The 27,780-nt window shown below is 38.9% G+C and overlaps 1 protein-coding gene across 2 annotated transcripts; it reads left to right on the top strand.

Annotated features, from left to right (window-relative positions):
• Positions 1-1,103: 1,103 nt before the first annotated feature.
• On the top strand, positions 1,104-27,007 carry trim8a (tripartite motif containing 8a). Of its 2 annotated transcripts, XR_013205974.1 has the most exons (7): positions 1,104-3,582; positions 20,035-20,130; positions 23,415-23,648; positions 24,162-24,193; positions 24,301-24,416; positions 25,233-26,405; positions 26,515-27,007. XR_013205974.1 is itself a non-coding variant. In XM_077237344.1 (6 exons), the coding sequence occupies exons 1-6, from the start codon at positions 2,989-2,991 to the stop codon at positions 25,859-25,861; spliced, it is 1,701 nt and encodes a 566-aa protein (XP_077093459.1). In that variant the 5' UTR covers positions 1,104-2,988; the 3' UTR covers positions 25,862-27,007. The 2 variants fall into 2 exon arrangements, 1 of the variants encoding a protein (XP_077093459.1); XM_077237344.1 differs by having other exon boundaries at positions 25,233-27,007.
• Positions 27,008-27,780: the final 773 nt, after the last annotated feature.

Below are 27,780 nucleotides of genomic sequence, written 5' to 3' on the forward strand. Positions count from 1 at the left end.
GTTCATTTTGATTACACAAGTCTGACTGTTTGTGCAAAGAATGCCTATTTCCCATTTAATTATATACTATTTTAAGATGACAACTCATGATTCATATCCAAGTATTTTTTTTATGACCAAGGCAACAAAATTCTGAAGCCCCATTTTGATGATGTCCCTTCAAGACAGCCATGTAAATGCCCTCTTTGCATGTGAAATAGCAGCACTCTGGTGGCCTGTTGAGATGTCAATGTCAATTTTGTTTGTATAGCACCATTGAACCCAACCAATGTTGACCAATGTGCTGCACAACAAGAAGAAAAATTAAAACATTACATAACAGGCTTAACAGAACAATATCATCAATAAAATACAGTGCAATGACATTGCATCACTGATTATGTCAAATCAACGAGATACGTTTTTAGCTTGGTTTTAAAAATGGACAAAGATGAAGCGCACCTAATAGAAATGCGTAGGGTATTCCAGAGTCTAGGGGCTGCTACCAAAAAGGCGAGATCATCTCTACTTTCATCTTTGAATTCAGGATACTCTGCAATCTCTGGTTGGTTGACCGAAGAGTCCTTACGGGATGGTAGATTCAAACAGAGTTGTTCATTCTTAAAACCCAGAATTAACACGTTCAAGCCATGGGTTCCAGTTTAAATGTTAATTTTATTTTCATTATTCGAGTAAAATAAGGTGGTATGTTCATGGTGAACATAAGGTGTTATGAGTGAATTATGTTGTGATTACTATTTTGTGTTGTGTAATTATGTAAAGTTTGCAAGGACAGAAGTGAAAGAGTAAATAAGATGGATGAAGTTCGTTACTCCTGCCTCGTGTGGTTTATTGCTGCTTAATTCCTGACAGATATCACATAAGGTCTGTGGTTAACATGAACTAACATTAAGGCGCTTTTAAAGGGTATAAGCTGCTCAATACAAATATACTGGAACACTTCTTAAGCCATGCTAAAAAAAATCTAATGAATGATTAATTTACTGCAGAGAAACAGATTTTTGGGCAGATCACAAAACAAAACAAATAAAACCTAGTGGCATGCCCCTTTAAATTAAGCCCCGCCTCCGTATATTAACCCCTCCCATTTTTATGTGTCAATTCCGCGCTGGTCACGTGATCGGGGAAGGGGGAGTATGTGAACTGTATCCTGAGTTGCAGTCCTGTGCCTGCATTCCTCTCATCTAGGATTTGCTTGAAAGGAAAATAATCATAAATAATAACAGACGCAGATTGGAATACGGCGGTAAAGCATCTGATTTCCACCAGGATTAACATTTTAAAGGACGTGAAATCCCTGGATGATCGCTGAACTGGATCTTTTCGCTTTACGTGAAGCGTCTATATAAAGGGCATACAAATTAGAGGAAAAGTAAATAGATACGTCGTTTTTAATTCGCGTTAAACAGGAAAACAAGATGGCTGATAAGCAATAACAAGGGCCAAACGATATCGTCTCCTTTAAGAGCAACAAAGGTATTGATGTAGGCTTTGATACATGAATATTTTAGGCGAGTTAGCTTCGTCAAAATAAAATACATGACATTAGCCACTATAAATGTATGCAATCCGTCTCTGGTAAGTGCGAGCAGGTAAACATTAGGCGACACATGGAATGGGCTCGCGTTATGGGTCATTCTATAATGTTCAACCAACACAGATAGCGAGAGAATAAATTTGACAACGATACAATCGCTGCTCTTGGGGTTTAATGCTACGAGAGCATGTTGGCATGCAAGTATACGCGTTAATTGTTTGTTCATTCAAAATCGCGTCACGGCATTAGATAGATGGTGTTTCTGGCTTTACCTAATAGTTGTTGAGGACAGAAATCCTATCGATATAGTATTTGACGAGCAGCACAAAGGCTCAGGTCTACTTTTTTAATATAATTCCAGCAGGGCAAATGTCATGTGCCCTGAGCACAAATCAAATGCGTGATCGACTGCTTCAGTAAATGCGTGCGAAAGGACGTTTTCAGTGCTTCAAGAACTTGTGGCGTCACCCTTTTCCTGTTTTAAACCTAGCAAAAGACTATATGCTTCCGATGATTAGACATTTTCACTTGGATTTAACGGATCTTATGTTGACTGGCATTGGACTTTATACGATGTTGTAGCCTTTAACCTAGTAACGTTAGTTAATTATCTTTCAACGGTTAGTCAGGCATCTGTCAGTGAGGCTTCGTCTGTCTCTGGTGTTTTATTCGGTTGCCATAATTAAAGATAGACTGATAATTGGTTTGTCCGATACCTTTTTACAAATTCAAACTTCTGCTCGTGCATCAATTCTAACGATAAATTATACAATTTCCGGGGTATCTGAAGAATAGCTTATTTACAGTAACAACATTTTTAATATTTCGGTGTTTTTTTATTTTTAAATAGGCCTAATGGTCATTCATTCATGTGTAACCATCAGAGAAAGCTCAAAACAAATATGAAAATAAATGTGCAAGTATTTGGATCACAACTTTGCATAAATTAAATAATTACTTTTGTGGTAATAAACTATTCATAATGCATAGTTTCACTTAGTTATTCGTCTGTCAAAAAAGTAATCGCTTATGAAGTTCTTAAAAATAGCACCAGTCATTCATTTTTCCTATTAGGATCATTTTAAATTAAGTCATTTTTCGCGCACTCTAAATTAATACAAGCATTATAGTTTGTGTTTTTAGTTTGTTTAATCAAATATACATTTGTCGATAGAGACGGGCAAGTTTCTCTCATTCCAAAAACGTCATTTATTCACGCCCGGCTGTGGTATTTGATTGCTCACTAACTTTGCCAGTTGCAGAAACGCTCCCTTGGCATATTTGGGTCTGATCAACAGCTGTTTCTCTGGGGCTTCTGTGCTTGTATGGTCTTCATCAACTGACCTAACATCTGGATATAAACGAAGGAGTCACGAGAATGAGCGAAACGTTGTTAGGACGCTGCTAGAACTTGATGTTTGCCTTCCACGAGCGGATCAAGTCAAGACGGGATGTCTGATCAAATGGCTGAGATGGCTGAGAGCTGGCGGAACTGCTTTGAGGAGGAACTCATTTGCCCCATTTGTTTGCATGTGTTCGTGGAGCCTGTACAGCTGCCTTGCAAACACAACTTCTGCCGGGACTGCATCAGCGAGGCCTGGGCCAAAGACACGGCCAATGTGCGCTGCCCGGAGTGCAACCACGCGTACAACCAGAAACCAAACCTGGAGAAAAACATCAAACTCAATAATATTGTGGAAAAATTCAACGCGCTGAACGTCGAAAAAGCGCCGGCCGTTCTGCATTGCATTCTGTGCAGACGAGGGCCTCCTCTGCAAGCGCAGAAAGTGTGTCTTCGTTGTAATGCACCGTGTTGCCAGTCTCACATCCAGACGCATCTCCAGCAGCCCTGTCCTGCTCCTGGACATCTACTGGTGGCGACTGAGGAGGTCCGGGCTTGGAGCTGCCCGCACCATGACGAATACAGACTATATCACTGCGATGTGGAACAGGTGGCGGTCTGCCAGTACTGCTGCTTCTCCAGATGTGCGCCAAACCATGGCCATGCGGTGCGCGACGTGGAAGTACGACGCAATGACATAAGGGTGAGTGCTTTGCTCCGAACTTTTAACTAGACTCCGCCGGTATCAGGGACTGACTGAGCTCACCCAGTCCATTTTAGACATCAGATATATACTATGGATTAGCCTGGTGACTCAGGCCCTGAACTGGTTTAGCCCTGTTAAATGCATGATGACCCCTTGCTAACAGGTAATAATTAAATATATGGTTCTTTAAAGGGATAGTTCACCCAAAAATGAAAACTTTGCCATCATTTACACACACTCAAGTTGTGCTAAACATGTATGAGTTTCCTTCTGCTGCTGAACACAAAAGAAGATATTTTGAAGAATGTTGGTAACCAAACAGTTGACGGTAGCCATTGACTTCCATAATATGGAAAACAATACTATGGTAGTCAATGGCAAGGAGTGGCAACAAATTATTTAAAAAAGAGAAAGAATGTAGGTCGGGACTATTCATTGGATGTTGATTGGATGGAGGCGGATGATGATCTTATGCAGATTTGAGAAATCTGTCCTTTCACCTGAAGATCGAATTATGACATTTTGATTAAAAATTATGTGGTCAAAACAGTAAAAAAAAAAAAAAAACATGCATGGATGAATTATTCACATCAGATCATCAAGATGCATTTAGAAAATAGATGAATTTATTTCATGCCAACTTTAAAGGCCCCCTGGCTGAAATTTAGTGTTTTTTAGCATTTAGGGTGAATATGTTAGCCTTACGGATATGAATAAGCTGGTGTGTTGCAAAACAATGACAAAATTCGCATTTAGGAGATATAAGGAAGGATTCAAAACTTAGTCTCTCACTTCCTCTAAAATGGCTCACAGATTTTTATGACATCACCATGGACTTCAGCTTCTCATCACATCTTCTGTCCAATCAAATGGTCTCTAGAATCTAAAGTCCTCCTGCCCCCTATATACCACCTGGCCAAAACGACCGTTAACAAGTCACAGTGCAATATTAGTTGTAGATGTGTGTTTGGTTGCTCAAACGCGCAAGTTTTATTCTGTTTTTCAACTGTATGTTGTTTAAGAATGAAATGGCTAGAATTTATTCACTCCTCTACTATTGAATCCAAGGTATCATCAGCGCTCGGATTCGCTTCCATGGTGCTGTCAAGTACGACTCTAAGTCTGTGAGGTAAACTAAACGCTATTGGCTATTTGAAAAGGGGGAGGAGCCATTCAATATGTCCCACCTTAGCTTCCTGTTTCAGTGGAAATTACGTCAACACTTACAAAGCTGCGCATTCCAAGGCACTTAAGTGGGCCTTTAAGGCAGTTGCCCAATGTAAAACCAGGCATGCTGAAAAAAACTGCACAATAGAGTGGTGCAGGGATGAAATATTTTGCCATCACACTGGTTCCCTCGACAAAACCACAATAGTATTTTTCCTTTGGCTTTTGGATTATAGCAGAAAACAAGTTCTGCGATTTAACAATAGCTTATGATTCTTACGTTTTGTTTATCATGATAATCTTCACAAATGAACACAACTTATATGAATTTTGAAGCGTAAATACAATCGGCAAAGCTCAAAAGCTAAACGTAGGCTATAAACGAACTACACCATGGTCTCATGACTTCAATGTCATCATCACTAATTTTCCGTCAACTCTTTTCCCCAAAAAGTTAGTTATAATACCTTGCAAGAGCAGGACTAAACACAATTAGGCTGTGAAAGCAGACTAGTGAGTAGATGAGTTCGATGACATTTAATGTCCCCGACAACCTCTGTAGTCCATTTAGACACTTGTTAGCAACTGCCTTTTACAAGACAAGTAAAAGCTTTAAAAAAAATCACAAGAGGGTATTCGTGGTGTGTTTTATATCATAGAATAGAAGAGTAGCTAGGGACTCACCGCGCCTTAAAATGAGTCCATATGAGGTGCATAGACAAAGAATTCCATTCAATTCATTAGAGAGGCACTTCAAGAGTGTCTGTACACTCCACCAAAGACAAGAGAGGTCAAAAAGCGAGATAAAATCAAATGAAAAGTGGCAAATGTTTCAGTCACATGTGACCTTTCTCAATGCCAAGCTTACAATCTCTTTGTACAATGACTTTGGTGGAGTGCCTCTCTTTTATCATAGAATAAAATGTGAAAATATCTTAAGCTTGTGTTAACCACAAACCTAACTTTATTTCAAGCATTTTAAAAAACTTTTTAAAGGCGACCGGATGGGGCGTGTCTGGCGACACGACAAAGTTGAGATCTGTTTAACTTTATGCAAATGAAGAGTGACTTTCGGGAGCGACAACCAATAGGACTGGAGCGGCAAGAAAACTGATTGGATGTCTTTCATAAAGGCAACCAGTAGTGGGAACGCCCACAAGCGACCTCATCGCCAGCCACTGGCGACATGCAGCGACAAAGTCGCTTGTAGTGTGAACGGGGTTTAAACTTCCTTTCAAAGGCTGAAGCATTCACTTCCTCTTGAAACATTAGTTCTGTGCTGGAACATGACTGTATTCCTAGATAGTTCTGTCATATCTTGAATCTCTGTACCCTGCCAGCTGAATGTTAACACCTGTATAATGAGACTGTCAACACTCTTTAGAGCGAGAAATATCGGGTCTTCTGCTTTATGAAGTTAATAGTGAATAATTGCCCCAAAACCGAGATGGTTCTCACTGCGGAACATGAAATCCACGGGGAGGAGTCGGATCCAGATCCAACTCCTCCCACCTTACATACACCTAAACCTAGCCAACTCTGCCCCCTGATCCCTAAACACACCCCTAATCCCTAAACCCAACCCTAATCCTACCCATCTCCACCCCTTGGATCTTGATCCGACGACTCCCCGTGGATCTCATGTACTGCATTGAGGTGCTACTGCCAAAACCAGTCAGGATAAGTGTGAAAAAACTAGCTTTAGTGTCACCTGTAATGTTCAGTAGCAGGGCAACTAAAAATATTTGATTATATCTGTTCCATCAGTTTATCAACCTAAAATAAACACTTTAGTATATAAGTACTTTCTTATCTAAAAGTTAATTTTAAAGGTAAATCATATTAAAGGTGTTTTTTATGGCTCCAAATAGGTTTATTGTCCGTGATTTGAAATGTTCACTGCATAATAAATTCCACCTACACATATTGTCTTCTTTCCTGTAAGATTCATTGCCAAATAGCAGAAATAATGAGCCTATCCATAAAACAGGTTTTACAGAGTAGCACTTCAGCAAGGAATACTTGTTTGATTTATAGATGAAACTATTTACATAGACTTGTCATCATATGTTAACATTTAAGCTCTTGAATATTGGAAAACCAAATGTCTGATAATCATATACTAGTAAAGACTTAAAGTGGGGTCCAAAAGTCCACACTGAATAATATATCAGTGTGTACTTAAATTGATGTAAATGGGGGAATATTTCAGATTTCTAGATCACTATTCAAATAAGTAAGGTTGTGGCATTTATTATGTGATATTTATTTATTATCTTATTCCATTGAAAGTTAAACTTTTCACTGAAATTATGCTTCTGGTAATATGATTATGATATTTGTAATGGGGAAATGTAAAGACTTCTGTCCATTTGTATTTCCTGCATTTATTTCTCTTGATCCTCAAATCTACTTATTAAAAGCTCTTTTACCTATCAATTAAACTGATGGATATGCTAATAAGAAAATAAGCTGGGACATTCTGCAGTGTAGGAGTGAAAAACCATGCTGTTCTTTCAGCTGCCTCCCAAAGAATAATGAACTGTTGTGAGTTGAGCTGCTGCTGCTGGACTTGGCAGGGATGACTTCTGGATGCGTGGAGGAATGCTTTTTAGATGGCCAATGTGTCATGGCTCCTAAAGCAGCCAAGTGTCTGTAAAAGGAGGGGGAAAGAGAGGGAGGAAATGGACGCAAGGCCTGCTCTACCCACAGCTGCTGTTGAAAGACACACACATCCCTCTGTTCTTTCTTTCGCAAGTGCATAAATTTAGAGAGTGTGACTCAAGTGGTCCCACAATAAAACTGCCTGGCCTTCTTTGCTCCCTCGCCTCTTGTTCAGGAATAGGACATGGGTTCTCGGCAGACACAGGAAGGGAGTGACCTCAGTTCCCTCTCTGCTCCGTTCCCAATAATCCACCTCCTGTTTGCAGGGATGACATCATGGGAGATCCAATGGAGGATCACCCTACTATCTCTTTTGCTCCTTTTTATACTGGTTAATATGACAGGAGTCTGCTTAAGACTTGTTTACTCTTTTGGACGGCCCACTGACATTCACGCTTCATGGAATAACTTTCACAAATTAACTGCGTTTTTAAATATAGGACCCAAGCAGTGATGAATTATATAAATGTGGCTCAGCCCACATTTGACCATTTTCTGCAAATTTGTCATGCTTTCAGTTGGACCGGATCATTCGAAATGTAAATGCCCTCCAGATTTTGTTCTAGAAAGACTTGAAAATTGATTGCGGTTTCACTGAATAATTTGAGAGGCCATTCTTATCACACCGTAGCACGCAGGCAAGTCCGGACAGCGTTATATGACTCTCACGGTCGGCCTTGAGAAACGTTCAGTACAGTCGGATGACTTCAGATGTTTGGAATCACAGCCATATTATTGTGAAAGTGGTGAATGTGATTCACTGTTTGCACCCATGACATGCAGGTTAGGATCACATAACTGCTTAATCATTTGGGCTGCGTCCAAAATCACATACTCTCTTTGAGTAGGTACTTATTTTGAATAAATAATTACTTCACCACCACTAATGTTCAGTTCTATATGGTATGAGTGTGTGTAGCATGAATGTAATTCGGACATACTACATTCGCCATGTTGCCATTTTCCTGTTATCTACCAGCGTCACTTATGTCGCATCTCTGCTATTCACAAATCCTCTCCTGTGGCCTCATGGGATAGTAAAATGTCCATCGAATGCACACTTCAGAATCTCGCTGGAAGTAGTAGGTCATCCGGGTACTTAATGCCTACTCTTTTTGAGTATTGTGAATTCGACACACTTCTTTTGTTTCATACTGTTTTTGGCCTATCCGAAAACGCATACAGTCTTAAAGCTTAACAGGAAGGTGTTCTGGAATGAACTGCAAAAGCAAATGGAGAAATTCTAGTATGAAAATAAGGAAGTAGTAAGCAAGCTTGTACGTTGCTGGCATTGTCCTTTGTGATGGCAATTCATCTGGACAAAGCTGCTGTAGATGAATGCACTATGTGATTATATGGAGGCAGTTTGTTCTGTAATATGGTACTTTGCTTCATCATGCTGTGTGCCATGCCATTTCCCATTGTCATCATGCCTCTGCCAAGATGAACAGATCTTTTTTTTTATTTATTTTTTTTATTAGATAACCTGCACAGATTTAACAAACAGCTTAACAGAAATCTTTTACCATCTTTAACTACATGTTGTTGTATTGTTGTAACTACAACCAGGTAATGGTAATAGTAATGATACTGAGGTACACAATTACTTATTTGAAATGGAGTTGAAACGGATCATGAAAACGTGCACATCCATTAGTGATTTTAGATTTTTATTTAGTAATGTCGGGTACACACTGCAGTCGCTGACAGTTTTGTGGAACTCGCAGACAAATGGCCGAAATTGGAGGCGAATCGGTCTAAAGGCAACTTGGATCACAGCTTCTTGTGTGCAAAATTCAACAGGAAGAAATCCAGTCTCACGCATGATTTTATGTTATTTCCTGTATCAATTCTTGCATGTTTTTGGTTGTGAAACAATTTGTACCCGTGATTCTTCCTATTGAAATGTTGTGTTATGTGTGATCCCTGTCGCCGAGCTGTCGTGTAATGTGGGCACAACAGCAAATAATGGTACCCCAGACAGTCGTGTAGTTGGAGAAGAACAGCGATCCGATGACTTTAAAAATCGTGCTTTAGTGTACCCGGCAAAACCGCTCTGACTGATTGAGTAAGTTCATTCCATGAAGGATTCATCAGGCTGTCATTAAACTGGTAACTTGTTACCAGTTTTTCTTTCTTTTTTTCTTCTTTTTTTAATGATTTATTCAAATGATTGGTTGTTCTGAAAAACAGTACAAGAAACTCTGGTGTAGTCACACGGATCACATCTAAAAGTACGGTTGTTGAATATCTAGAGATGCTTTACAGTAATCAATCCCAGGATGAACATTTAGGTGGAAGATACAGTTCCGTCAGCAATTACAAATAAGCTTTTAGAAACATTCACTTATATCCAGTTTAAATCCATCCTCACTTACAAGAGCCTCTCCACTGAGATAATTTAGGCCCATGATTTACTCTCCCTGAAGCCATCCTAGGTGTATATGACATTCTTCTTCAAGAGGAATACAACCGGAGTTATATTAAAGGGGAACTTGGCAACTATTTAGAAATCATTTGGATTGTTAAATAACCTGTTCTGGTGAAAATGGTGACTTTCCCCGCTCCCCCCAACGTTCCCAGGCGGAAAACCAACCTTGCAACATGGGGACTAACTTACCGGTAAGTTGGAAATGGGAAGTCTCGTGAGAAGCAAGAACGAGCGAGTAACACAAACTGCTTTACGGCAATTCGACATAAACACACACGCCGCCCTCAATGTGTATGATGTATTACCCAGCCCGGTAGACATAGCTCCACACGATAAAGTTGGTTGGCTCCAAAAATAACAAATGCACAAATGCAGCGGTAGAAAGGGGGAGGAGGGTGCCGCAAGTCAGTTTTTTTACGACAGTGTTGTGAAATATACGCCCCATAGACGTATGAGCTCGTTGAGAAAACATGCGACAACAAAAGTGAAAGTTCCATGTTGCCAAGTTCCCCTTTTAAAACATGTCCTGGCTCTTCCAAGCTTTATAATGGCAGTGAATGGCAACTGTATGTGTTTGGAAGTCCATCAAAGCGCATCTATTCATAATTAAAGTCCTCCACGTGTCTCCGGGGGTTAATAAAGGCCTTCTGAAGTGAAGCGATGTGTACTGCCCTCTGTCGGAAGCTAGTTATTTTAGTCAATCAAGTTTTAAATATGGATATTTTTCTTATATTAAAGTAATTACATGTAACATATGTAACAATGATACTGTAAAATCAAGTGTTACCCAATTTTTTTCTACAATTAATTCAAAATCAGTTTGTCTGAGAATCTCAAAAATTATGACATTGTTGTATGATTTTTAGGTCTGCCCCAAAGTAAAGATTGTCCTAGTCAACTGTTAGCCATTCATTTAAGCCATGATTAGAGGGAGAAATAATAAATTATAATATCGAACATTTAAAATATAAATTTATATACAATGTCAGTCTTCTCATATTATAAGAAAGAACACAAGTCTGTCCACGTTGCCGGGGAGAAGTGAGCTCTGTGTCTTGCTAACAATGAAGCCGGCATTTGAGAAGATGTGCACTGATGGCATGGACGTGGAAGTTAAACATATCGTGCAGTAAGCGCGGAACAAATTTAGCTTCCAAACTCTGCGCAAACACTTGGATATATTCGCCTAATATTAGTGCACATTTAGGCTTATGTAGGTTTGCGTTAACGATAGAGCGAGTAGCCATGTACAGTCGATAATGTCAGGCTACTACTTGCGTGTTTTAAATGTTAAGTCATCTTAAGGGTCAAACATCACCTTATTGTGGTCATTCTTTACCTGTGGTCATTGGATTTTCTGCCCGACATATTAACGCATTGGACCAGCCGTGTTCGCGATCTGTCATTGCGTGACTTCGGCAGTTCCAGTGGAGTTTTTTTTCTTCTGCGACTAACCGACTGATTAAAATTTACTCAACCAAGCCTTTTCTCGTCAACTAACATTTAGTCAATTTATTTAGATAGATATATTTAGATTTTATATGTTGGATAGACCTCTGAAATAGGACAGGCCATAATTGCCATTTAAGAGGAGGGGAATATAAATATTACTGTACTCATTCTCTAGCTGCTTATCATGATATGTTAGTTTTATGTTAGATAATAGTTTATGAATTATATCTAAATACTATATTTATTATAGCACACAAAGGGTACTATATTAATGGAACGTGCCATCTGATCATGTATGCTGACCTTTCTTTGAACGGATCTGTACTCTCATCCATTTTACAAAATCATGCACCATTCATTAACAAAATTTCAGAATACTGTGAGATTTTCCATTTTATAAGTGAATAAGTTATCTCCACTGTGCATTCAGAGCAGTGTTTTGTTCACACATTTCACATTTAACTGCCAGGATGCCTGACCTTTTGTCTTTGCTGTGAATGTATGTAGGTTGTTTTGAGTCACTTACAAACTGCAGAAATAAATCAACTCCCATCCAGCATTTAGCTGTGAAATTCACACACGCCCCTCACACTACCCCACAAAACCAGCTTATTTTGGTCTCAGTCTGAGCTTGCATCTCCTTCACCTTAAAAAGCTTTAAAAAAGCCATCAACAAGCCTATCATCAGGCTTTGCATCTCTGCAATCTAATGGCTTGCATTTATCACAGAGACAGTTAATTGTCTGTAGATTCTTTAGATGCTACCTTCCGTGCTCCGAAATCAAAAGAGATTGACAGATCGTATCTGCACATCTGCGCGTTTTGAAACGAGAAGCGCTCACACAGATGTACAGCACATGGATACATTCATCTGTACACCCACAGTTGTAACAAATTAAAAACCTTAAATATTTTTTGATTGCTGATAAGCTAAATGCACCAAGAGTGCAGTAATTTTCTGTAACTTCCTGCTAGCATGTTGCGTGAAGCTTTGGCCATTATTGAGCTGAAGATGTACAGTTTCCTGTGCATGTAACTGTGTGTAATCGGTGACTAAGTCTGATACCACTGCTCGAAATGGCAGTCTGTAAGACCAAAGCAGTGGTACACTCATCTGTTAAAAACTATTGATTTGTTCCAGAATGTAGTAAGCTGTTTTGCTGTCTGCTTCCTACATAGACTGGTGCCTTTTAAGACAGCCTACTAACTGAAACGAAACGCTCTACATGGGCAGCGGCTCCGCTCAACACACAAACGGAGAGAGCTCCTATCATAAAGCTCAAGAGAGCTCAAATTACAATTGACATTGACTTTGGAGTTAACATACTTCTAAGCGAATGAAGTGAGGCAATAATGAGCACACAAAATACATAACATTTTTATCAGTACTTGATTAAATAGACAATAAACATTAAACAAACATTTTGCATGCTTTGTCCACCATCTTGGATTTGTTCACTGAGCAAGTTCACAGTGCTTTATGGGATTAAAGCATCCTTTGCAGAGAAGGTAATGAGCGCTTTTTTTTTTTTCTTCAGTAAAACTGTTTTCATTTTTTTAATCATCATCCCCATGTACAAAAGTAACCTCCCACCTTTTAGTGCCATTGATATTTCACAGAATTCACAAATTCTTTAATAAAACTTCTAAATTAATTTAAAAAAGCCTTTAATCAGTTCCTAGATCAGAGATTCTCACAGCTTTTTGTCTCCTGAATCCTTTTGACACAATATTTTCTCCTGAAATTTAAACGGTTATATTATAATAATTTAACAGCACATGTTCACAGTTCTCTGATGTCAGTTAATGGTCACATGACATGCAGGTAAAAATATAAAATAGTTGTTTTTATTTTTTAACTATTTATTTACAGTATACATGATTTGGTCACAAAAATTATTTATTTTCTCAAATTGCGATTTTAACTATTTTAGATAAACATTTAATCTTATAAGAAAACATTGAGAAAACAAAGAAACAAAAAAACAATGAAGACAGAAATATTACTATAATAACAAATTCTTCAAACGTTAAACCCACCAGCTTTTATTTTGGTGGAAAACCGCAAGGAGACCTGTGAAATCTGTTTAGTTGACAACAGATTTCTAAACGCTTCTCATTACAAAAATGTTAGGATGCTGCAAGCTTATGTCAGCAAAAATGTTGGACATGTGAATGTGAAAATAAAGTGATGCCGTTTCAGTGGAGCAGCATTTACTGTGAATTGAGCTGCTCTGAGACAGTGAAAACACTGGATCATGAGCTGCTAGCGAGAACCCCGTTCTTCATTCTGAAATGGGCTAAATTGCAGCCTTTTTTGATTTGATAATTTTTATTGGAATTTTAATTTTATTTTGATTAATTGTGTTGCCCTATGTATTTATATTAATTTCACATTTTTATGATTTATTTATTTATAAGCTTTTCATCAACTTATAAACCTCAGGATGTTCCCTTGCAAAACCCTTGGAAGTGGAAGGCCGGGGGACACACCAAGCCAACCGCCAGGCGTTGTCAGGCTGTTTTTTAAGCATTGGTTGGCTTATTTTTTGGCTTTAGTCTAGTCGGACGCTATCCGGGATTTTTGTTGGGCCGATTCAGCATGTTGAATCGGTGTCGGGCCATCAGTGATTGGCTGTTCAGCTTAGCGAATGAGAATAAAAGTGATGAAAGCGAGCAAAGAAGTCAAGATTGTACAGACAGAGAGCTTTCATAATTTTACATCATCTTACCCGAGCAATTGAATGCACAAATATTTTGATAATAACTTGAGCCGACTGGAATGAAGAATGTTATCAGCATTATTGATATTGAAAATGGTAAGCAAGTGCTGCTTTGTTTACAGTTTGTATACCTGCAGTCCTAGTTAAGTTTTTTTTCTTTTTAAATGACGAAAATAGACTATTGATACCTGCTGATATAGACGCATATTTACTGACAGTCGCTTTTAGTCCTTTTGGTGTGTTCAAGAGCAGCTTTTTGCCAGAGACACAGTCGACAATAGACGACAACACAGTCGGCTTTCGTTGCCACTAGTTCTTTGAAGTTGGCTTGGTGTGTTGACGTCGGCTTAAGGGGTTCAGTATCTAGTTGGCTATATCAATATATATAATGATGCAGCAAGTTCTCTGATTGGTGGATCTCACCTCATAATTGTGGGTAATTTAGTATTTCATTGTTAATTTGGCATTTAAACTTTTTTGTTAACTGTAGAGATGCGGTTTGGTGGCATCCATGTAAGGGTTTACAGGAGCCCGTTTGCTGAAGGCCCCAAGAATGTGCCTCTTCTCATGTGACCTATAGATCCTGCAGCGGTCTCGTGCACATCTCAGTATGCAGGGATAACATGACAATCTGTCACTGACACTGAAAGAAGCCCATGCAAACAAAGGGAGAGATAGGGAGCAAAATGAGAGCCTGAGACGGCCTTGCCCCCTCTCGCTCTGCTTCAAATTTCCACACTTATTAATGCGCACACTCGTGCATGCACAATGTGCGTTATTGTTGTCATGACAGCTGCATTTTCCCTTTGCAATCGGCCTTTTGAATGTTGCATGGACGTTTGTCTGATTAAACAACTAAATTGGCTTGTTATTCAGCATCCTATGGACTTTGGTGTGGTGAGGTACAGTGTTCTTCTCGTGGGCATGTGAAACTGAGTATAAAGGGGATTATAAAAGCTTCAGCACACTGTCGGGCTTTGATTTGGATGGGGGATGGGGGAGCTTTGGGGTTAGTGGCTTCCTCTGAATCCAATTTAAAACCTGTCCAGACACCTAATAGCAGGCAGAATCACACAGTAAACGTCATTCTGAAGAATTAGTCTCATTGCCGACATGTTTTGTTTTATTCATTTGCTGTAATAAGCAAATTTTTGTGGGGTGGGATTACATAGAGAGCAGGATGTTTTTTTGTTGTTTGGGTTGTATTTTGTAGTAGATGGAGAATCCATTGCTTTTGTTAGCTTGAATTTGACTTTAAGACTATTTGATTAAAAATAGTTTGGTAACACTTTACAATATGGTCCAATTAGATTTACTTTATATAATATGTTAACTAAAATGTAGCTAACAATGAGCAATACGTTTGTGACAGTATTTATTGATCTTTGTTAACAGTAGTTAATACAAATGCAACTGTTCATTGTTAGTTCATGTTAAGCCATAACCTATAATTCTTTATATTTGAAAGCTGATAACTGATATATTGGCTGATAAATCTAAATCCATTTTTTTTATAGAAATTGAGAGCCTGATTACAAAAACAAAAATCTCACCATTAAAAGCCATGTCCCTAGCACACAATTATAACGTTCCGTGTAGCCTAAATGACACACTTGCACTGCATATGTTGCACTTAACTCTATTTTCCTTTTATGAAGTGATTTCAATCATAATTCAAGCAATTTAAAACCGTCATGACGAACTCTGCGCATCTGAAGTGTCTCAGCAGTATATAATCCATTATTTATTGGCTTTAGTATTATCGGACAAATTTTCATATCGGGCCGATAACGATAACATAATAAATTATCTATCGGTCAATGCCGCTATGTTGGCCGATATATCGTGCATTCGTAGTATTAGTAAATGTTGAAATTGCCATGAACTAAGGTTAATATACGCTTTGCAAGAATATTTGGTTACACTTTATTTTGAGGTGTCCTTGTTACTGTGTGTATATATGTGACCAGTCACGGAAACTAGGGACACAAGTCGGTTCTGGGGCATTTTGAGTTATTCATAGATTCTGAGAGTGTAATATCCAAGCTTTCCAACGATGTGTAACATGTGGAAATCTGATAATATTTGGAGAAGTTGTGGCCATTTTAAAGTAGGCACTTAAAAAAGCTCAAAGAGGAGAAAACGAGCTCTAAAAGATTGTGCAGTTCTCACCTGTCTCTGCTGCTGGGGGTGACAATAGGGCTCATTTACATCTCATTTAGATAAGCCATACCCCCTGTAAAGCTCCTCCATGTGCTTTACAGCTTTTTTTACACTTTGAATGAGTGCACTTCTGCCGCACTAGGCGAAAAACAATTGTGCTGCCCCTCTATTTGCAACGTACCAGCAACAACACACAAAGACCAATAATGCCATATAGCCTGCATATAACGCGAAACCAGCAACAACACATAAAGACCAATATGCCATATACATATAACGCAAAACCAGCAACAACACACAAATACCAATATGCCATATAGCCTGCATATAACGCAAAACCAGCAACAACACACAAAGGCCAATATGCCATATACATACAGTATAACGCAAAACCAGCAACAACACACAAAGACCAATATGCCATATACATATAACGCAAAACCAACAACAACAAACAAAGACCAATAAGCCATAGGCCTACATATAGCGCAAATAGTACGCAACGCTCGTGTGCCCAAAATGTCAACAATATTAAAGTTTATGTAGGAGGCAAATGCCTGCTGGCATTTTTCTTTAAGCAGTCATTTCTGCAATTTTCCAAATAATCACATTTGACCTCCTCAAATTACTGTTGCAAATCTCTTTACACCACTTTCTTATGTGCGTATACACACACAAATGAAATGTCCGCAAGCACATTATATCATCAGCAGGTTCAGCATCTTAAATAACGACTAAAGAGCAAATGAAGCTTAACTTACATTTCAGAAACACGCACGGCAGGCCTTCATCGCAGCAGCAAAGGTCTTAACTGCATCCTCTATTTCGATTCTCCGTCACATATGAAACAGCCAGCCACCGCTGTCAGCGAGCCGAGCCGCCGTATTGAAGCACTGAGGGCGAGCGCGCTGCGCCCATACCTCCGGTTCAGTTTCCCGAGCCCACGAAGTGCGGCGAAAACATTTTCGGTGTAACTGCCAGACGGTTCATCTCGTCTGCGACAATCTTTGCGGCATCCATCTTCATTGAATTTTGATATCAGAGAGAGCTGGCCAGAGCACAGCATAATAAGTAGCCATGTGGTTGACTTGGAGGGCGGGGGCAAAAGCGCCGGGTTATTCAGTATGGAAGTACACACAGACAATGACACGCCACGCCCCTACTGCATGCTAGAATCTTCGAAAACAAGCCGATTTCAACCTCAAAATGTTAGCTTTTAAATATACCAATACTGCTATCTCAAACATGGAGAGGCTTCTTCGTGATTTAAATTAACAGATTCTCCAAAAAATTGAAAATCACCAATTTTGAAAAAAAACTCTTCTTTCTCATTTTGCTCGAAAGTTGTGCTGCCGACTTGTGTCCCTGGTTTCTGTGACGGGTCACATATACAATTAAAGGGGTGATGGAATGATTTTATAAGGTATTTCACACTGTTCCTTAAGGTCTCCAAATAGGGTATGTAACATTGGTTGGTCTGAAAATGCCCCGGTGGCTCTTTTATACGCCCGAATGAAACAAGCGGTTTTCTCCCTTCTATGGTATGCTCATGAATATTTAGATGAGCTGCACGAGACTAGACCAATCAATGATATGGCAAACTGCAATCAGTAGGCTACACAGAGATTACACTTGTAACTTGGACTATGAATAGTTCGCAAATTTGTGGTGAATGACTCACGGAATTGCTAAATGTACCCAGTCATCATAGTGGTCATGCTTGGAAACACTACCTTGCTAATACCAGTCATAATGCTACACATGGAACACACAAACACCTCTTGTAACGCTAAATATAATAACGCGATGCCAGACTGGGAGAATCTGTTTGGCAGCAAGCGTTTTTTTGTGCGTTGTGATGTACTCCGAAATAAAAACATGCAAATAAATCCAGTGTATCTAAACTACTATCGAATCAATATTTCAATTAAACCAAACCGTCACACTAACTGTACCTTCTAGATAACTATAGCTAGTAGATAACGGATAGCATTGTTAATAACTGTTAGTGACAAATTCATAACGTTAGATTACTTACAGCTTGCGGTAGTTATGTCAACATGGTCGGAACAGCCCCTCTTTTCAGAAGTAGCCGCGTAGAAAAGCCTTCTTGAAACTGTCCAAGGTTTTTGAAATGGTCCGAGCATATTGATAATTTCATGTTGAAGCTCACAGGAATCTTGTTGTATAAACACTGTTGAATGTTTGGATCCTTGGGAAGACAATGAAAAGAGCCAACATTCCCTGTACAGCCGAGTAGGGGTGTGACTGTTACTATATAACCGTGAGACCGATGGTTATAGTTGAACACCGTCATTAGAACTCTATAACCACCAAAACGGTGTTATTAAAATATTTTTTACAAACAGTTTTTATCATAGAGAATGTTTAAGTACTAATATCAGCTTACTAGGGAAACGGAGGCAGAGTTAGTGGTGCTTCGGAGGCTGCCGCAGGAGATTCGGGAGAGGTCTGTGCCCCTTTACCGATCAGAGCGCGTGCTGACTTGGAGTAAAGCCTTGTTTATACTCGACGCGTCCAGCCCGAGTGTGAAAATGAGCGGCAAAAATTACGCGTTGGGTGCGCAGGACCGGCAAGACCCCATTTCGCTTGGCTGTGTGCATGGCTTTTTTTCTAACAGCTTTTTTTGTAACATGGCGCCGCATCCGAGGTTGAGCGACTTCAAGCCGAATCTGCCCGAGCATGTACGTCTCACCGCACCGGCACCCAGTTTGCGCGTCTAAATTGCAAAGTTCATTGCAAGGTTTTTTTTTTGTTAAGGTTTTGTTTACTGTGTTTGATTTATTTAAAACAAAGCACGTTCATTGCAACATTTTTTTTTTGTTTTGTTAAGGATTTGTTAACTGTGTGTGATTAATGTAATGGAAAGCACATTCACTTCTAGTTGTCTTACTGTTAATTTTAAATAAACGTAGAGCAAGTAGCTAATCAGTGTCTGCTCGTTTATTCAAACTAAGTTGTCCTATAACAGACGAACGTCGCAACGCATCCATACCCCCCCTCCCCCCGAACAACGACGGTTATGTTACGAACCGTCACATTTGACTCACGTCATAACCATCATCACCGATTCTGAAACCGGCACACCCCTACAGCCGAGAACACTGCAGTAACGACCGTGACTCATTTTGAAGATCCTTAAAAAACGTCCAAACTTTCTTATTTGTAATTCCAAAAGCTCAGTAAACTTACGCGCCGGCTAAACAGTGTCTGACTGCACGACCACCATTGATATAACTGGGCCCAGAAAGTGTGCAGTGTGTATGCAAATTTAGGGGCGTAACAAAGGTACAGACCAGATCCAAATAAGGAAATCCCCCAAGTGTTACGTCACATCTGACCTGATTTGAGATCCGGCCGTTTTTACAGCTGCAGTTTAAAGCTTTGAGATTTTCATACTAAGGAGGTGACATAGGATTTTGAGATTCTGTGTATGGCCATTTTACCCACCGATCTGCTGTTATTCAACTATGCCAACGTAAACTTGGTTTTGCATTCTATCACCCCTTTAATTACCGAGTAATTAAGTACTGAGTAATATTAATTAACAACGTAATTGTGCATAATTAACCGTTTTTTACTAAAGTAAGCTGGCTATATTTAAAGTGTAACGAGGACACCGTAAAATAAAGTGTTTTTATAATTTTCATTGTTCTTTTTTTATTAATGTAAATGGAACTTTATTGTTTAGTGTTACCAATATTGCTAAAAAATAGTTTGCAGTTCAGATGTTCCTTGAACCTGGAGTCATTCTATTTTGTTAAGTTTGGTAGATCATGGATCTGTGGAAAAAGGTTTGATTTGTGTTGTCTTTGTTCTTCCCTTCAGCATATGTTAATGAAGCAGCAGGATCGCATTGACGATCGAGTGAAAGACATCGAGGAGCAGCTGTATAAGTTGGAGTCTGACAAAGTACTGGTGGAGGTAAAGACACATTCATACGACATGCACACATGCTTCTGTCTTACTCTGTCTATCTGTCTGCCTGTCTCTCCCCTCACCCTCAACTGCAGCTAATGAATATGGAAGAGGCTGGTTTTGGTATGACATTGGCAGCGTCTGTGCTTTAACTGTATGTAGACCTTTTCTCCCTGTCTGCAGTTTTATGTTTGTGTTGTATGTATTAGACAAGTGTTATATACTACAAAATAATACTGTCAAGGAGGAGGTCTGGTCAAATTCCCCTGGTCTCGGATTTGGATCCCCATTCGCTTATACAATGGTTGCTGTTCTTCCAGGGATCCACATAAAAATATGAAAATGACAATGAATATTCAAGAAAAGTTCAAATTTAATGAGGCAAATGCAATCAAATACATGAACACTTTTCATTCAACATGCTTACATGAACCAGAATAAAATTTCCAGACAAAATAATTAATTGTTAATTTAAAATGTAAACACAAAAGTGAAAGACAGTCACATATAGAAAACTAAGTTGTGCTGACACATTAAGCTACGAAATGAAAATGAGAACAAAATCAAACTTTTTGTGACTGACTCATATCGAGTGACATTATGTCCAACACTTTTTGATACAAATGTTGCCAGTGTTGTTATTGTTAACTAAAACTATTAAAAATGTTTTCGTTATTATAATAAAGCTAAAATAAAGTACAATATAAATATTAAATGATGGCACTAATAAACATGGCGGCACATAACAAAATGATTTGAACTTAAACTAAAATAAAAAAAATTATTAAAACTTATTCAAAATATTAATGAACAATATAATAGTATACAGTATTATTTACTAAAGTTAGTATATAGCTATATTGTTTAGTATATGAATAATACTAAAATGTATTTTGAATTATTTGTCCTTATGAACATAAAATATCAGTTTAATGGCCAGTAAAGTAAAAAGTTAATTTTGGACCCTGTATATAAGCTTTTCGAAAGTCAAAAGGTGGTGTGGTTACAGATGATCTTGTATATGAAGATTTTTAAGTATAATTTAGATAGCACAGATACACATTTCAATCTTCTGTGCATCTCACAGGCTATTAAACCTCAGTGAGCTGCACTACAACACACTTTTACATGTCCTCTTCTGAAACTCTATAGCAGATGTGAATTTTGAAATTTTTCTGCTTCTCAGATGTTTATCCTGAGAAAAATCCCAAGTGCCCATATTATGCTATTTTAATGGTTCCTTGTTTTGTTTTTGAGGTCTCCTACAATAGATGTACTTCTATCTTAGGTCAAAAACCACTTTAATTTTCTGATAATATACATTGTAGCATCACCTTTTTTCTAGGGATGCACCGAATCCAAATTTTTGGAGTTCGGCCAAATACCGAATCCACTGGTTAAGATTCTGCTGAATCCGAAACCGAATACCGAATCCTACTCCCATCCTCAGTCCATTAACACAGTAAACACATTAATGAATTAAACAATGTCCACAACAGTGTATTTTTCATTTTGTCTTCCAGTAAACACATTAATGAATTAAACAACGTCCACAACAGTGTATTTTACATTTACAGTTATTTTAACTGTAAAAAAGTAAAAAAGAGAAAAGAATTGGCAACATTATGCCAGGATGATAAGTGGGAAAAACTATCTTGACAATTACCATATAGGCTATCTCAAGATCCGATAAATAAATAAAAAATCAACCTTTTAGATTTATAATCAAAAGTAGGCTATCCCCAAGTACAAACCAAAACCTTTCAATAAAAGTGCAACAATGCAAAGAAAAGGGTTTTTATTTTTTATCAGAATATGTTTGGTGATCTAATTGAAATTAATGTTATTGAACATTTACTCAAACATATATAGTAGGCTGTTGTTTCGTTTATAACAGTAGGCTATATGATTAGAACAGTAGCCAATATTAGGAAAAATATCATGAAAATCACACACATCTCCTGCATCATAATTAAATGAATTAACCTATAACCGCTAACCTTTTACATGAAATGAGAGTTTCCTTTCAGGAAAACAAGGCGCTCGGCATTAACAGGTGATAGCCGGTGAAAGGTGAAAGATCCTCTTTAAGAGAAATCAGAGGCTCGCTGAAAAAAGCGCTTATCTCTACGTCAGCACCCGATGTGACTGCCTCAGTAGCCTATTGCTGCGGTGCAGATCGTCCCAGCCGCTCCAAAGTACTGCCAAACAACACTTTTCCTGCTCTCGAGTTTCATTTTCAAATTCTCAGCTCTACTGCACTCTAACCTACGTAAACATCTTCCCGTAATTAACGACTGTGTGACGTCGACCAGCGAAGCACGCATAGTGCAAGCCTAGGCTTCGGTTCGGTGGAAAAAAATTTGAAGGTTCGGCAGAAACCGAACCCCCGTCAAAAAGCCCAATATTTGGGGAAATCCGAATCCTGGATTCGGTACATCCCTACTTTTTTCTCACAGTGTCTGAAACGGTATGATAAACAATTCGGTCTCTCTAAACCCCGCCTTTCTGGGAGCCTACTCTGATCTGATTGGTCAGATGGCCCAGTTTGTTTTGATTGGTCTACCACTTACGGTGCGTTTTGGAAACAAAACGTTCATTACAATATCTGAATTTCGGCTCCGCAGGATTCCTCAGCACTTGTACACACAGTGATACTAACAGTAACGATGGCGTTGGTTTTAAATAATTAATTTGAGCTCGAGTCCTCATCCTTTGGAAGTGGAAGCCTGCACAGTGGATTTGCTTCCGCAGCGCAGAAAACAGTGTTGTCTTGACATGTCGACAACACAAACCAAACTCTTCTAGACCTCATCTACAACTACAGTGTTTGAGACTGGTCAAAGTAGACGTTGTTTGCGGGCAGCCAATAAATACCATAGGTTGGCATTATGGAAATTTGTTAGATACCTACATAGGTTCGAGAAGGAAGTAAGACTGGAATTACTGACGACTCATATCAGGCAGTTTAGAATCACTTTTTTGGGGGGGGGGGAGACACTAACTCCATAAATCTTATCATGCACTTTGCTCTTTAAAACTTTGCAGACCTTTTACATTCACAAACAGCTAAATAATACACTATATGAAAAGTAATATCCGAGCATAATAAGGGCACTTAATTTTTTCCCCATTAAATTTCACTGCTGTCTGAACAAAATAACTAAGACATTAAAACAATCAAATCTGTGATAATTTTAATTTCCTTTCCTACAGGGATATATTTGTTAAAGTTTTCGCATTTAGGGAAACTATAGAAATTCAATGTGCACCCTGTGTTTGTTGTGCAGGATAAGGTACAGCAGCTGAAGGAGGAGGTGCGTGTGCAGTATCACAAAATGCACCAGCTCTTAGAAGACGACCTGGGGAGAACTCTGGAGGTGCTGGATAAAGCACACTCCAAATACTGCCAGGAGAACTCAACCCAAACCCTGCAGCTCAATGCACGCCGTCAGGAGGCCAAGAAACTGCTCAGCTCTGTCCAAGTTGTGTTTGACAAGGCGGAGAATATTAACATCATGAAGGTGAGGTCGATTCTCTCTTTCACCCTTCACAGATGACTTCATCTGGTCATCCTTAACTGCCTATGATATCCTAGTCCTGTGTGTGCAATTTGGATTTTGCAGGGGGATTAATAAATGTCTAGCAAGAATAAAATGTTGAAATCTTTCAATATTGCCTTAAGTTTTGATTATTAAACGTTATGTCTTGGAAGTCTGTCTGAAACTTTCCTTCATATAAAGTCTCTGTCTGCCTGGGCAGTAAGGCAGCTGTCTTGGGCTTCAGACATAGTGAATATGTTTCCTTAAGCACGCTCCTTTGACTTTTGCTAGAAGTCCCCTTGCACTCACCCACATACTGTCATGAACACACTGTGAATGTGCCTATACCTGTGAGAAATGCTTCCCTGTCTGTGTGTGGTTGTTATCAGTAGATCTGCACTTCCAGATTTTTCCATGTTTACAGACAAAGAGGCAGTCAAGCAGGAGCTTGTAGAGGAAGATTAATATTGTGCTCTGTTTTGTTTTGCTTTGTAGAACACAAAACCAGTGAAAATACTCATGGACAGGTATGTCATTTATGAACCGAAGTGCAGAAATTGATTGATATTGAATACTTTTATTGAATATTTTTGAATGTTTAGTAATCTGTTGATGTCAAACGGACTTTTTACAGATCAACATCATGTACAGGCAGTGTTCTGCCTCCTTACAAAGTGGGTCATCTTAATTCCAAAATATTCCTGTCTGAAGTCTCAAAAAAGGAAAAGAACATGAGAAAAATACTGGAAGGTTAGTAAAAACGTACTCAGTGGCTCAGTAACTGGTGGGTCGCACAACTTATTGGGCTCTAATTGGGTCATGAGTTCTGGTATAAAAAGTCTGCTCATGAAACCAACATTTAATAAAAAGATTGTTGACACTTGATTAAACTAGATTATAAAAGACTTTTCATAATATCTTATTCGTCATTGACCCTGGAATGCCCTCATCCTCAAAAATTTTAAAAACCAATAAAACAATCAAACAAATAACACCGCACCGTTTTCAACTAAAAACAGAAAACTTTTTCTACATTTTGGACATTGGCATTTTGGGGGCCTGAAAACCCAAACTTTTGAAAACTGGTTTCAAAATGAAAGTTTTTGAAAACATCGCATTATCACGTATTATTAAGTTATCATCTCCATGTAAACTACAAAAAATGTTAATTTGTGAAAATAGTGATGTCATGCGCATGCATATTACGTGTTCAGTCTATAGGCGCAAAGTGTTTCTTTAGTGACATCGCCTACGACTGGTCTGGCAGCATAATACAGCGTTTTTACTCATTTTCGCTGATCCGTTAACTGGAATTGCTTTGACAACGTTATTTGCATGTGAAAAACGCGAAGTAAAAACCTATAAATTTTTGTACATTGTTGTTGTGTAAATGTACCCTAAGAAAAAATAAATGTTGGTTTTAGGGACCTTTTTAAACTTTTATATGATCAACAAATTTTAAAGCACAACCACTTGAGAACCACTAACTTGGCTTGCAAAAACATTTCTGTTCAGCATTTTTTTTTCCACAAATCAAACTAATTGTCCTCATCCCCTTGTTTCCAGCACCATTCAGTACTCCCGCACACTTCCTCCAGAGCATATCTGTCCACCCCTCCAGTGCGAATATCTCCGGGGGTGAGAAACGCAAACACTCCACAGTCTTCCCTGAAAGCAGCACTAGCCTGCTGGATTCCTCGTCAGGCCCCATGAGCAAACAGCAGTTCCTGGGTCAAGGTTCCAGCTCCACCGACGGGCCGACGTCACAGCCGCCCTTGGCTCCCTGTAGCTCCACCCAGCACATTGTAGGCCTCAGCAGTAGCAGCAGCGCCCAGTCGGTCCATCATTCCAGCTCAGTTTTTACTCCAGCTGACTACCCCAATCCCAGCTCCTCCCAGCAGGCCATGCTGCCCCAGTACGGTGGCCGTAAGATTCTCATGTGCACGATGGACAACTGCTATTGCTCTAGCGTCCCCTCCATATCGAACCACCGTGGCCATCCTCCCTACCCTCGCTCGGGATCTTTCCCTTGGACACAGGATTACTCGCACCCCCTGCCCTCAACGGCCTCAATGTCCCAGCCCCTCCAAGGGCTCTCCATGCACGACTGGATCGACGCCTCACAGAGCCACAGGCACCCTGATTTCTATGGATTGTATGGGCAATCTTCCACTAAACCATACGTCACCAGTTAACCTTCCACTGCATCTCCGGTTTATCTCCGATATCTCACTCATTTTCAAAATCAGGCTTGTTAACTTCACAATTACAAGGAAAACAGCACTTTTTATCATGCAATGCAAGCCTCTCGGCTTAAAAACTCCGATCTCTTCCAACTTAAGCATTAAAACCCTGTCTGTCCCTGTGTAAAATAAGGGAATCTTTCTTTGAGAAATGTGGAGGCGGGACCCAGCTGAGTTTTTAAAATTACAAACAGATTTTGAATAATTGCAGAGGGTTTTGACCCAGAGCAGATAATGATCACTTGTAAACAGAGTTAGTTTTAACTCCTTTCACCTCCCTTCTTCTTGCCTTTAGGGCATCTGGAATCTGGTTGTTTTTTATTATGTGCTAAAGATTCCTTTTAACATTGCTATTAATCTTCTACAGTTTTATTATCAGTAGATGGGGAATATTGTTATTAAAAAAGAGGGATAGAGTCTGTTTATTATTTATCATATTTCACCTCCACTGCACCTTCAGATTTTGGGCTTAAGTATCTGCTGAACCGCTCCACAGGTAACCACGATTATGATTTGATGTGTTACTTACATTCCTTAGAGGCCAGAGGTTCTTGTTTTTCTGTTATGTTTACAATTCTGTATTAATATTTTTCATTAATTTTCAGTTGGTTGGAAAAGATCAGTACAAAAACTCAATCCAGGTTCTTTGGAGGCTTCACTCAAAGAGGTTCCACCAAGCATGTCATGAGCTATTGCATCTGAAGTACTTCTGGATTCTGCTTCCTGTCAGATAATGTTATTTCCTGCATTTAAGCAAATGTGAAGCATGTTCAGGATGATTGGTGCCTACACACACCTCTGAGTCTTATAACGGTGTAGATATACTTCCTGTTTTAGTCGGTGACGGTGAAGCCCAAAGGGGTCTGTGGTCACCGTGGAACACTGATTGTTGTGAACATGCTGGAAAAACTTCCTGTTTGTGTTTGTAGGCATACAGGAAGGCCTTTCTGTGCCCTCAGAACTCCAAAAAGACTCGACTGAGTGAGACAAGAGAACAGTTGACTTTTTTCCACATATTTTATACAAGAAAACTGGATGCATACATTTGGAAATTGAAATAAATGTGCTTCAAAAGAGTATTAAATGCTGGTTTAAACAGATTTGTGTGAAAAATCTTTTGTAATTTGCAATGTAGTTTTCTTTTTGGCGGCAGAAGTCATGGCTCTAAACTATGGAGTGGTTCTCAACCAGGGAGCCTCAACAAACTTCTAATCATGACTTAAAACAAGACAAAAGCATTAAAATAAGATGAAACAACTAAAAATCAAGATATTTTTCTTTGAAGAACCAGTTACCACTTTCTTGAAAAACCTAGATATATGGCAGCCTAATTTGAAAAATGTGATTTCTATACCTGGGAACGTCATGTTAATTATAACCCAGTGGACATTTTAATATATTTTATGAATGTACTTAAAAAAAAATATATATATATACATATATATATATATATATATGCCAAGCTCTAAAAATATTTTATTATGTTGCAGATCCGACTAAAATCCCATAAACCAATCACGACCCTGTTTGTCTTTGGCTTGGATCATTTGCCTAGACCTTGTTGTTGATTATCAAAACAGGTTTGGAGGTTATATTTGAAGTAAAGGCAATCATTGTTTATAAGATAGTATCAGCATTATGGGCAAGTCCGAAGCGAAAACTTGATCGAAATATGTGGCTTCCAAAAAAAAAAAGCCAAGACCACTTTTAAATCATTTAAATATAGCAGCCTAAGGACTAATGCCAGACTTTCCAGCTCTTCCTCATGGGTCAATGGGGGCATCAGTCACATTTTTCCATTAAGGCATGGTGGGATGGGGGCGCAAGGCCGGCTGAGGTAGAAAGGGGATGGGGGAAGTAATCAGGCTTGA

Source organism: Siphateles boraxobius, unplaced genomic scaffold, assembly GCF_051911475.1.
Source record: "Siphateles boraxobius isolate OS27281-9 unplaced genomic scaffold, OSU_SipBor_1 20, whole genome shotgun sequence".
Taxonomy (NCBI): Eukaryota; Metazoa; Chordata; class Actinopteri; order Cypriniformes; family Leuciscidae; genus Siphateles; species Siphateles boraxobius.